The sequence below is a fragment of the Cibotium barometz genome, chromosome 31 (assembly GCF_041138505.1).
Source record: "Cibotium barometz isolate CiBa-2024 chromosome 31, ASM4113850v1, whole genome shotgun sequence".
Taxonomy (NCBI): Eukaryota; Viridiplantae; Streptophyta; class Polypodiopsida; order Cyatheales; family Cibotiaceae; genus Cibotium; species Cibotium barometz.
Genome location: NC_141076.1, coordinates 28,533,946 through 28,547,698, shown reverse-complemented (window position 1 = coordinate 28,547,698; position 13,753 = coordinate 28,533,946). Strand labels below are relative to the sequence as shown.

The 13,753-nt window shown below is 39.0% G+C and overlaps 1 protein-coding gene across 5 annotated transcripts; it reads right to left on the bottom strand.

The window, feature by feature from the left end:
* Window positions 1-2,906: 2,906 nt before the first annotated feature.
* Window positions 2,907-5,658, bottom strand: LOC147620705 (tetraspanin-8-like). Of its 5 annotated transcripts, none has more exons than XM_086824976.1 (3): window positions 5,360-5,658; window positions 4,544-5,155; window positions 2,907-3,797 (listed from the first exon to the last, which is right to left on the bottom strand). In XM_086824976.1, exons 2-3 carry the CDS (start codon window positions 5,036-5,038, stop codon window positions 3,483-3,485), a joined length of 810 nt encoding a protein of 269 aa, XP_086681102.1. In that variant the 5' UTR covers window positions 5,039-5,155; window positions 5,360-5,658; the 3' UTR covers window positions 2,907-3,482. The 5 variants fall into 5 exon arrangements, with proteins under 5 accessions (XP_086681102.1, XP_086681101.1, XP_086681103.1 ...); XM_086824975.1 differs by having other exon boundaries at window positions 5,404-5,658; XM_086824977.1 differs by having other exon boundaries at window positions 5,468-5,658.
* Between the last annotated feature and the right edge of the window lie 8,095 nt (window positions 5,659-13,753).

The following is a 13,753-nucleotide window of genomic DNA, read 5'->3' as shown; positions in this document are numbered from 1 at the left end:
CTAGACTTGTTCACTTAATCAAAATGTTTAGAATCGTGGGTAGTCATTCGTATTTTATCAAACAACCTTTCCAACTCAAGGTTAGTATTTTCCTATCCTTATAACCATAACCAATTTAACTTTTATTCTTATAGTGTTAAGTTTCTCATGAGATTTTATTTAATAACTTTATATATATATATCCTATCCATAGAAATAATAATGACTCACATCGAGTATTGATATTATTTTTGACATATTATTTCAATCACACCACAACAATGGAGGTATGTATATGTGTATATATATATATATATTCACTTCATTTATACAACTTTTCATAACTATTTTTATAACCTAAGAACCTAATTAATAAATTATAGATTCAACATTAAGATTAGTTCGAGCTCAGTAACCTAAATACAATTTCTAGATAGAGAAAGTCGAAATTTAAGTTTCAGAGGGAACTGGCCACTCCGCCTCAAACTTCTATTATGAAAGAAATGATGTATGAAATTAATCTGGTGGTATGAGACATCAGATTGGTTTCATATACTTACTCAAGACACATTTATGTCTTATATCTTTTTACCATCCTATGTGCGTAGGTACAACGCGCCTATGTGGTATGGGACACTTAGACTCATCTTATATACATTCATTTGATTGGTTCATTGCATATGCATTATGTGTAGATCCAGTCTTCCACACCAATCATGAAGCCATTTTCTCATACGTTTATGCAACTGTATATTGGGGACGCCTGTATATGGCATGCTTTTGGGCCTCCACTATTTGTTTCGGTTGGTTTGTATGGAGGGGTGATTCCCGGGGTACTTACGCCTAGCAAACATGTGTGTGGCTCCCTCCACTGTTTATTTCAATTGGTTCTTATATGGAGGGGTGATTCCCCAGAAAACTTACGCCTGGCAAACATGTGTGTGCCTGCCTCCACTGTTTGTTTCAATTGGTTTGTATGGAGGGGTGATTCTCGGGGTACTTACGCATGTGGCAAACATGTGTATGGCTGTTATTTGATTATTTATGGGTTGTCTATATCTCAAGACAACGTTGGATCAATTGATGTGTTCAATTAATTGTTTAACTAACGTGGATAGCGTCTGAGTATAGCAACGAGAAGTATGAGGGTACCGATTGAGGTGTCGCACTACATGAGCTGTGCGAGGATACCGATTAAGGCGTCGTATGGCTAGTGGATTGAGAGGTGGTGTAAAGATGATGATCATTTTTCTTTTGTATTAAACTTTTTGTACATGTTATTTTTTATTTGATAATCAATGTGACGATCACCAATTTTGGTATCGCACGAGTTTTCTTATTTGTATTCCATGTCCATAAGAACCTCTTAGCCATGCCTTTGTGCCTCTGAGCCATGTTCGGACCTTTGAGTATATATTTTATCATATTTTTTATGCATTAATAATCGAATAAAAATATGTTTAATTTAATTTGTGCAAGATTCAACTTAATGGAATGTGCAAATGTGTACAAGATTATCATATGTACAAGTGTGCACAAGGTTATTTTATGTAACAAGGCCCATTAGCAATTACATTTGGGCAAAGGTTTTTATTTGTACAAACCTTAGGAATTTTGATATGGTTTTAAAAAATATGTAAAGCAATACCCCAAAAGTGGGAAAAGCAAGCCCAATTTGTACGCACATCTATTCTTAGCTTCTTGGGCTATTTTTATGAATAAAATTCTCTAAATACTCATGTCATGGAGGTGGAGCTACACGGCATGGGAGGGAGATTGCACCCAATCTTGTCTTGATGGGGTGATGTTATTCTATTTCTTTTGCTTGGTATTATGCTATGTTATTTTATGGGAGGGATATGAATTTGTTCAAAGTTCACATCAAGAATTTATCTTCTTTAAAATCAATTTTGACAAGGCTTATGATGACAGATTGGCATGGGATTTTGTTGTCCAATTCTCATAAGACATGGGACTAGGCCCCCTCTTCATCAAGTTTGTCAAGATCCTTTTGGTAATGCTAAAGCTAGGATAGCACAATTAATGGAGCCTAGTCAAAGCCTTTCCACCTTGAGGAGCTCCATTAGGCAAGGCTACCACCTAGCACCTCTTCTCTTTGTCATAGAAGCTGATGCCCTATGCTAGCTAATAGAGGATGCTATGGAACAAGGAGCTCTAAAAGGAATTAGCCTACCACATGACCAATGTGTCTTCAACAATTCGTTGTATGGTTCATAGTCCTCAATCCATTGAGGCGTTTTGACAATGCCTCCAAACCTTCTACTTAGTGTCAAGCTTTGCAACAATCATAGTAAAACAAGGATTAAAACTCTTTTAGTGGAACCTCCACAAGTAACCTTGTGATTCTAACATTATGTTTACTCTTGAAACTAGCAACATTGACATATATTTACTCTTACACTTATATTTCATTTGTAAGGGCTAGATATGGCTTATTTTATCCTTTATATATGTAATATAAGAGTAAAGCCATTACAAGCCTAGCCATTCTTTTCGTCTTATATATTTTTGGTCTTGCTTGAAATAGCTAGACTAAATAAGAAAAGAAGAATTGGGAGTCTTACGCCTAACCACCCTTTTTTTTTACTTAAAAAAAGTACTGCTTATAATTCTATTTAATGCATGTGATCACCCATTTCAAAAGAAAGCAAAACATTATGATACGGCATATATGTACATATATGACACAAAGGATCATGGATAAATTGGCCGAGCCGGATTTTAACCTTTGGCCGACCTCTTCTTAGCGGATTTTAACCTAAACAGATATCGTTTCTTTTCGAGGTCTTTTGGCTAGCCTTGAATGTGGATGTTACTTACACTTTGCAGGTTACATTATGATGTTGATATCAAGACGGCATAAATATACTCAAAGAACTATGTCTGCATTGATTAAGTTAGGGGTTTTTAAAAAGAGATTACTTTACATTTCCCATTTCACACGCGCAAAGGTCATTTTGGCATAATAGTCTACTGATAATTTACATAGATAAAGGAATATTTCACTCAGCAAAAGTACATCTCCATGGCAATACACCCACTTTCACATATAGATGGGCCTTTCATTGATCAAAAGCTCATCTCTATGGCAACACTTGTATCATGTAGAGGCCCTGCAGGGAGTAGCCTAGCAGTCTAGTGTTAGAGCTTTAGTATGCATGCATGAGTTTAAATTGACTCACACAAAAGGGCATGAACCTGCATGGCAATCACATTAAAAGCATCATATTTAGAAGTACGGTACTGATCAATTCCTGAAACTTTCCTAGAGCTAGGAAATCAGAGTTTAAATACTTTCAAGCATACAGGATTGCTCCAGGCTATGCAGCAGTCTAACAAAAAGGGAAAAACCTGTGTACAGTATAGTAACATCCAAGGATTCTCATCAAAAGCTAGCAAAGAACCATCCAGGCTGTGGCAGCTGGGTTTAGTTTAGCAAACATGCAAATAAGCCCAATAGAAAGGCTTAGGCATGAGTGTGTTCACATAGTCTCCTCCTTGCTGTAGGTGGTGTACTTGCCCTCCTTGTGGGCACGGTGAAAGGTCCGGCATGCTGCAGCATAGACAAGCATGAGAAAAATGAACATGGCAATGTTGACAGCAGCCACCTTGCGCCAGTCATGCTTGAGCTTGGCGAGGACACCAGCACGGCAAGAGTTGCAGTTGAAGCACAGCTCATTCTGCAGATAGCTGTACGTCTGGCAGTCCAAGTCAGCTCCTTCATTGAGGGGCCTTGTCCAGTAGGTGGCATTCAAGAAGAGATAGTTGCACACAGTGGGTGGTTTGCAGCACCCAGACTGCATAGCATCATCAAAATACACAGAACACTATACCGATCAGAATGAAAGTGATATCACCAATTAAAATGCACTACCTACAAAGCATTGATCTGAGATAATACAATGGTGTATAGCATTGTCATAATGCGTGCACTAGCCAATACAGCAAGCAACCCTGGCCATTAACAAGCAAGTTTGAGGGCAGGCAAAGATTAATGCATTAAACACTGCGCCAAGACAGTCAAAACACCTGTGAGAGTACATACTAATGGCAAGGGCAACAACTGTGAGAAGACAGGTGAAAGAGAAGACATTTGAGACCTTGCTCTTTAAGAAGTTTGCCTTTTTTTGAGGACTTCTTTCTTTGTACAGTGAAGCAATAGAACATAGCTTTTTACCCCAAAAAAAAAAAAGGGTTGTATGTTCGTCAATGTGCATGTGTATGTATGTGTGTTTGAGTGTTTGTGTATGTAGATGCATGCATATACAAACATATAAACATATGTGTGCATGTGCACGTGCACATACATGTTTGTGTGAGTATGTGTGTGCACACACGCATACATACAAATGTGTGTGTATGTGTGCAAACATGTATATGCGTTTGATCAATGTGCATGTGTGTGTGTATGTATGTGTGTGTTTCTATACGAATATGCATATATGTACTTACATATGCCCATAGAAGTAGTGTGTTACGTATTTCTCGGATGTGATTATGCATGTATGTATGTGTCTATGTGCATACGTCGAAGATATATTACCTGGAGCGGGGTGAGCTGTGCATTGTTGAAATCGGTTGCAAGTTTGTAGACCTCGAGCCCACTGCAAACATGGGCATCTTGCAAGCAACTCTTGATCTTGTTCCAATTCCTGGGGTCCTTCACCCTCCTCTGCAACCAAGTGGAGTAGTCTCCAAGCCTGTAGTCCTTGTAGCCCTTCCCAGAGAGGGGCTCCCCGGAACCTTTGTCAGTGACGGCGAACGCAAAGATGGCGAAACAGAGGAGTAATACGATGAGCAGAGACATGGCAGAGAGGTAGAACCAGAGCAGCCATGGTGTTCTTGAGAACGGCCCGACGAAGCCAGTTAGAGAAATGAAGAAAATGAGGAGGCCCACTGTTATCACTGGGCCTTGCAGAAACTGGTAGCAGTCTGAATGGTGCCTTGTAGCTAGCCATATGCCAGCTGAGAAGATGGGGATGGAGAGAAGAAGAGTAACAAGGTTTATTATGGTCAAGAAGTGCTTGCTGAAGCCCATTTGAAGAAGAATTGATCTCACAAGAGAAGAAATAGGTGCCCGATGCCCAAGATTACTGCAACTATCATGTGTCTTGGCTTGCTTTTCCGAATAAGTATCCCCTCATCGCTTAATTTTCTGCTAAAACAAGCCCAAAATGCTAGATTAGTTCAACTTTCTCTTGCTGAACCTTACACAAGGAGCCTAATTAGAATCAAAACCTATGGTAAGGCTAATAATCCATCACAAATATCAAGGGTGATTGGATTCGAACAAAAACACTAATCATACTGTTTATCGAAATAGCAGTAATTAACGACATAAAATTACGACTGCAAATACCCTCTGCTTGTATTTGCAGCGAACTTTGAAGAACAGAAATGCACCTGCCGACAACAGTTTTTCTGCACCCTAAGGTAAAGTTTTCAAATTTTGGAGGGGTCCTGTCACCTGTGTTTCAAGTGACGCCCCGTTTACACGCGGGAAAAGCAAGTGGATGTGGGTATAGAACAGCCAGCCAACCCCCAATAGACAAGATATACTAGTAAATGACCTCTCCCCCTGAGCTCTCTCTCCCCCCAAGCCTATTCCAAAGCTCTTTGTGAACCTTTCACGTGTAATCCTACCTCTCCCCTGGTAATAGTGAAAATGAAGAATAAATATAGACCAGTACTATTCCAAAGCTCTTTGTGAACCTTTCACGTGTAATCCTACCTCTCCCCAACCTTCTAAGGCATGGTAATAGTGAAAATGAAGAATAAATATAGACTAGTACTTGACCAACATGCTGCTGCTACCTCTACATTGCTACACTGCTGCCATGTGGCACGTAGCTATAGAGGAGCTCTCAGTGGGATTAGTTTCTCACATTGCTGCTCAAGCTAGCTACCTACTGCCTACAATGCTTCCTCTCCCCCTCTCCCACAGGCACCACCAAGCCATGCTCTCCTCCCGCCATGTGGCAAAAGAGAGAGCATGTGGCAGGAGAAAGAACGCAAGTCATGGACCCGCGAGTAGAGACAAAACTAAGCAATCACCTTGAAATAATACTTCAATTGCACTATGTAACAACTTGTGAGCTTATATTCGAATGTGACTATATGTGTGAATACACTTGTAGTGTGACTATATGTGTGAATACACTTATAGTGTGAGATGTACATATGTTTTGTTGGGATGAACACTACTATATTTATGTATATATTACATGTGTGTGCACATTCATGTGCGCAGGTTTACCTCTCTCTCTCTCTCTCTCTCTCTCTCTCTCTCTCTCTCTCTCTCTCACACACACACACACAAACACACAACACACATGTATGCACCAATACATGCACTCTCCCTCACACGATTCACATCATGTGCATGTGTGTGAGTGTGTACACATATATGAATCGATTCTATGTATGTGTGCAGGTGTGTGTGAGTGTGCGTGTGTTGATTCTATGTGTTTATGTATGTGCACACACGTGGAAGTGTATATGTGTGCATGTGTGTGTTGAGAGTGTGCGCGCCAACTCTGTGTGCACACTTGTGTGTGTAAGTATGTGTGCCTTTATGTGTCGATAGTGTGTGCATACACATATCTATGTGAGTGCGCCTTTATGTATTAAAGCCTTAATGAAGGAGGCTCTCACATTACCCTCGCGTTGCACATATCTATAGTGAGTGCATCATTATGTATTAAAGCCTTAATGAAGACAGCTCTCACATTACCCTCACGTTGAGACTATGTGTATCAACTCTTGTGTGTGCACATGCATGATTGTGTGTAATCGCATGTATACATGTAGCATCGTGTGTACGGTTGTGTGTGTTCGCTTATGTGTATACACATTGTTAGTCATAACCTCTATGGAGATGCCCATTATTTTATTTTGGGATATTTTATTTTGGATACGCCTTTTATTTATATCATTTACAAGGATTAAATGTGTTTAATCAGTTGTGTGCACACGGGTATGATATAATCAGCTGTGTGCACTGACTTATATTATTTTGAATGTAGGTGATGATTGAGTGGTGGATTATGTGTTAATCACAAGTGGAATATGTGTTGGACCACTATGAGATATTTTGGAAGACATGTGAACACCTTTTATGGTTTCATATTTAGGCATTAATATTTTGTAAGTGTAAAGTCTCACACTTTTGTACATACCAAATAGTATTTTATACTTTTCGTAGGCCCAAGACTTTTTAATTGTAGCTTGCTATATTTATTTTTATAGAGATTTTACGCTTAAAGCCTCACAAAAGCACTTGTGCTTTTGTTTTTGGAGTTATCTTTTTGAAAAGTAAGCTTTTACTAATACATATAACTATGGGTGAGTGGTACGAGGGCCACACTCATCTCAAGAGAGATTCGACCCAATCTTGTGTCGACACTGATCTCTTTCTTATTTTATAGCTCTCTTGTTTATTTAATTTTGTTTATTAAGTTTATGCTTTTAATTTGTTGAAGTCATATGTTGTCCCAATTTTTGTGTTGAGAATTAGAATTCCTTCTCCAAGTGTTTTAAAGTTCTTGACACACATATATGTGTCTCTATGTGTGCGTACAGTGTGTGTTCATATATACGCCTATCTGTGTGGATGGTGTGTCTTTGTATGTGTATGTGTTATGTATGCGTCTACGAGCGTGTGTATGTGAATCATGTGCACATGTGTGGGTGTGTGCACGCATGTGCATGTGGGTGATTAGGTGTGTGTCTATTTTGTGTGCACGCATGTGTGTGTGACTTTTGTGCATGCGTAGTCCTCTGTGTGTGTGTGTGTGTGCGCGCGCGCGTGCGCGTATGCAAGTATACAACTATGTGCATGTGTCTATACGTGTATGTGTATGTGAGTGTGTATGAGTACGTGCATGTGTGTGTGTGTGTATGTGTGTGTGTGTGTGTGCACGAGAATGTGTGTGTATTTATGTGTCTATGTGTGTGTATAAGCATATGCGAGTGTGTGTATGTGCACATGTGTGGGTGTGTGCATGCACTTGCATATGGGTGATTGCACTATGTAACAACTTGTGAGCTTATATTCGAATGTGAGTGACTATATGTGTGACTACACTTATAGTTGAGATGTGTATATGTTTTATTGGGATGAACACTACTAAAAATATGTATATGTAGATGTGTGTGCACATTTATACGTGCAAGTTCACACATCTCTCTCTCTCTCTCTCTCTCTCTCTCTCTCTCTCTCTCTCTCTCTCTCTCACAAACACACACACACACACACACATACACACACACACACGTATACATTTGTATGCGCACTCTCTCTCACACACACTCTCTCTTGCACTATTATAAGTATAAACCCTTGTGCTCAGATAGTGTACATGTGTGTGTGCGTGCATGCATATATGTGGACATGTATGTGTGTATACATGCGCATGTGTGTGTCAACTATGTACACACCAACTTTGTGTGTGTGTATATATGTGCAAGTGTGTGCCTTTATGTGTCAATATTGTTTGCACACGTGGCTGTGTGAGTGCACCGTCATATAGTAAAGCCTTAATGAAGGTGGCTCATGCTACCCTTATGCTCAGATTGTGTGTGTGCTAACTATGTTTGTGTGACAATGTGTGTCAACTCTGTGTACACACATGTGCGATTGTGTGTGTGTGTGTGTGTGTGTGTGTGTGTGTGTGTGCACATATATGTCCCTGTGTACGTGTCCGTTGTGGTGGCTAGCTCCACAAACGTTCAAGGATGTTGTGAGCTTATCATTATAGTGGGGAATACCCATGGACAACACTGAGCCATGGAAAAGACATAGCACCTTCAGAAGCAACACCTAGACATCAATAGTGTGTTTCTCATGAATCCTGTCTAATGATGCCAACCTTATCAATGTTAGCTAGATCCTTCTATGGTAGATTAGGGACAACTAAAATACTATTGCACCATGTTGGTAGTTGGTATCATGAGTGATTCCATATTAAATACTACGGGCTAGTGTGGCCACGTGCCGACATTTTGTTATTATGTTCATTTGTATTTTTGGGGCATGCTATATTTTGTGTATATGTGAGTGCAATTATTTGTGGTTGCAACCTTAGTTGCAAGACTTGTGGTTAAAGCTAATTATGGCTCCTTTGGGTAGTTTGGAAGAAATATCAAAAATCCACGCATATGGAAAGTGGAGCCACTTACGTTAAGGTGGGGGGGAAGGAGATTATATCCAATACTTGTCTTGTGTTGTTTTTCTTCATGCTTTTATGTGCTTTCATATACTTTGCCATGGTTGATTTATTTACACATGGTTATTGAATTCTAGTTTGAAACATAAGTGAGTGTTTAGAGATTTCTCCTTGTATAGCAAGATCCTACTAGTGGTATTAGAGTTAAAGGCTTGCAAATAGGAAGTTGAAGTTCAAAGGAAGGCTTACAGAGGAGAGCAAAGGCAAGGACCTTTAGTAGGCAAAGTAGGTGCTTTAAACCTTAATACAAAGGCTTATGTAGTTGAAGGGCTTCAAGAAAACAAGGAACCCTCACACATAAAATGACGCCTATCATTCAATATAACAAAATTGCTAAAAGACATCTCATCAAGATGTGACTACGCATGGCTTTTAGCAAAGTCTTGGAGGAGATCCCATATATGTAAAAACATCAAACCACCTTAAGTGCTAAGATCAATCATCAAGCTCCAAGAAATCTAGTGGTATTTTCATGAAGCTTTCATAGGCAGCTTATGTTTTTCTTAATCCAAAACTCGTGATTAAGCTTTTTCATTAAGATTATACTTGTAAGGCTTTCAAAAATACCCTTTTATATTGTTTTGGGTCCCAATACTTGTGTCCTTTACACAATTGGGGCAAACTACAAGGGTTTGTTCCTACACACAATTGGGGCGAACTACAAGGGTTTGTTCCTACACACAATTCCTGTAAATAAAAGGCTTCCTAACCATCTTGGCTTCCAAAAGGGAAATTTTTAAGCTAATTTTTTACATTGTTGCATGTGCCATAAAAAAATTTAGGGCTTCTCTACCACTCAAATCATATTACTTGGAGTTATTGACACCCATATTACCTTATGAACAAAGAACTTATAAATGAAGAGTGCAACTCAACTTTTTATAGGCAAATCAACTCAAGGTGGGGCGATAGCTCTTTCTTCCATCATTCAAGTGAAATATAGGCTACATTTTTTTTCCTTTATTTTTCTTTTTGTGAAAATTTATCATTTATCTTCTATTTTTTTTCTTAAATTTTCTCTATCATCATGAGAGATAATCCATAACTTTCTTCCATTATTCAAGTGAAAGATAAGCTATTTTTTTTTCTTTGTTTCTCTTTTTGTAAAAAATTATCATTTATCTTCTATGTTTTCTTAAATTTTCTCTATCATGAGAGATAATCCATAATTTTCATCTATTCCAGAACAATTTACTTTGCACAATCAAATACCTAGAGAGAGAGAGAGAGAGAGAGAGAGAGAGAGAGAGAGAGAGAGAGAGAGAGAGAGAGAGAGAGAGAGAGAGAGAGTTAAGGACGGATCTCGAAGATAGATTATCCTAAGGAAAGAGAAGTAGAGGCACATCAAATTAGTAGGATTGTTGAAGCCACTCTTCATTCTCAGTATTCAATGAAGGGTAGTAAGATAAGTTGTAAGTGTGGTGTGGATTGGAGAAGGATTAATTTACATTGAGTAAATGGCAATGGAATCAAATGATCACATGCATAGCTAATGGTTTCTAATGGATTGATATATGGATAATGGTTGCTAATGGAATGATATACATGAGGCTATACTTATGAGATGTACATGGGGACAAAGGGATCGTATGGAATGGCTAATGGTCTTCAATGGATTGATATATGGCTAATGGTTGCTAATGGAAAAATGTATATGAGGCTATACTTATGAGATGTATGTGTGGACAAAGGGATCATATGGAATTTATTCAAAGGTGCTTTGGTGGCAAGTGCATTTGATGTTCTATGGTGTTTAAAACACATGTATTTGACTATTTGGCTATAAAGTGGTTTATGCAACACTTTACGGCGGCTAGTTTTTGCCAATCATAAATGCTTCGGATTGAACTTAATTTGATCACATATTTGGAAAGGCTATGTTGAAGAAATTTGATCTCTTTTTTTATGGTCAAATTGCCAAAATTCTGCCGCACACCAGTGTATAGGATAGAGAGTAAAAGGGATGGATTGAAGCTAAATTAATTATACCATTTTGTTTCCCATTCCATTACCTCTCCAACAAGTTAAGGACTTCCCAAATCAGAGTTCTACTTGAGGAGTTATGGGGGCCAATTTTGTGTCATGCAAGTATTTAAAAGAGAGTAAAAGGGATGGATTGAAGCTAAATTAATTATACCATTTTGTTTCCCATTCCATTACCTCTCCAACAAGTTAAGGACTTCCCAAATCAGAGTTCTACTTGAAGCTAAATTAATTATACCATTTTGTTTCCCATTCCATTACCTCTCCAACAAGTTAAGGACTTCCCAAATCAGAGTTCTACTTGAGGAGTTATGGGGGCCAATTTTGTGTCATGCAAGTATTTAAAAAATAGAGAGCAGACAGGGCTTCATTTGTGGATGATCTTTGCATCTTTGTGAAGCCTACTTTAAGATCTTTTCAAAGAGCTATTGGTCATTTGATTGGTGAAATTGGATATTTTACATGCCAAAGAAGGGTACTAGAAAGACTCATCTTTTGTCCACCTGGGAAAAGTGGCAATGGTAAATGTGGAAGATGAGCATGCAAATGATGTAGCATTGTACAATATACAAGGGGAAAATGATGTATTAAATGCTTAAAGTGAGGTGACACATGCGGAACAAGATCAAGTGAATGCTAGGGATGTCAATGAGGGTGTTGTAAATATGCCCAATTGCTCAATTGAGCAATGAGATACAATATGTTGCAATAATGTTTAGGTAAATGATTGACAACTTTTCTAACTCTCAAAAGACTATGATGGAGACATCCTAACTAAATCTAAGAGATATGCTTCAAGAGATCAAAGGTGAATTCACTTCACTTGGGGACAAGATTAAGAGGAGCACTCATGGGGAAGAGAGGAAGAAATAACTCATTAGTGTTTCTTCAAAAAAACCAAATAATAACTTGAAGTCAACCAATACCACCATGCTTATGGATGACGATGAAGATGGTCATGACATTGTGAATAAGGAGAATCAGCCTCCTTAATGGAGATTTGGATCTTCATCTAGATATTTTGGAAGAGACAAACAAGTGGTATTTGATGGCATGCATGTAAATGGAAGGTTTTTAATCCAATTCTAGGGTTAACAAGATCTACCACCATTATCTTACATCAAGGAGTCACGATAGATACACCAAATGGTCATACACTCAAGATATGAAGCAATAGTGTCCAAAGCTACAAATTGGACGGACGCCCGTAATGGTATGACAGAGTATTTATAGTGATTCCCGCTTCAAGAGCATGTGGTAGTAAGTTAGGAATTCCAAAGTGATGTACTTCATGGATATATTATGAGAGTAGTCATTGTTATAGCATTAGGACTCTTATGAGCCTAAAGTGTCCGGCCGGCCATAGTTTAAGTGAGTGTGAACACTTATGGCCATGTATATAAGTGAATATCTCTCATAATACAATAGACTCTCCCATTGTGCAATTGAGTCTTACTCTTGCTAATCTATCTCCCTAATGCATGCTAGTGAGTGTGTGTGAGTGAAGTGAGGTGAGAGGAGGGACAAGTACCCGTAGTCATGGGGTGGTGTGATAATGCTTGTGGTAGGCATGGTGGAATTGCTTCTCAAGGAGTTGTAGAGCTTGGAAACCTCAATGGTTACGAGCTCAGCCATTGGAAAGATCCTCACGATAGTTTGTGGTTCACCAAGTAATCTCTTTTTGGATGTGTTTTAAGGAGTGTTAGGGTGAGCCATAACATTTTTGGCGCGGAGCCATCCCTTGGCTTTTTCCATCATTTTTCATATAATCTACGCATTACCCATTGCCCATTATTTCAGATTTGGTAGTGGTGCTTCAAAGGCTTCAAGTGGGGATGGAAAGGTCTCTAATGGCAGAAGCAAGACAAAGTATATCAAAGAGGACCCAATTAATAAACTTAGGCGGAAAGGGTTGTGTTTTAAATGCAGTGAGAAGTGGCATAAAGACCATGCAAAATCAATGTCATACTCATGGAGATGGATGGGAAGAGCATGGAAAAGAATGAATCACTAGGAGAGAAGAGGAAGATCATGAACTTGATGGGGCATTTCCTTTCAATCTTGGTGATTCTTGTGGTAAAGATTTAGAGAATTATAATGATGGATTCCCAACTGTGGGCAATGGGAGCATTGCATAAACCAAAAGGCATCACCTTTGTTGGATGAGGGTGAAGATGCTATGCATACTCACACAGACATACATGCACACACAATGGCAATGGTTTATGCAATGGGAGCATTGCATAAATGTTATGGCTCACCCTAACCCCCCTTGAACCACATCCAACAAGAGATTACCTCTGGTGAACCACAACTATCGTGTGAGCATATTTCCAATGGTTGAGCTCATAACCCTTGAGGTCTCCAAGCTCTAGAACTCCTTGAGAAGCAATTCCACCACACCTCCCACCGCGAGCGTTGTCACACGGTCGCATTGCAGTACGTGTACTCGTCCCTCCTCTCTCACCTCACTTCACTCACACACACACACTAGCATGCATTAGGGGGAGAGAGATTAGCAAGAGCAAGATTCAATTGCATAA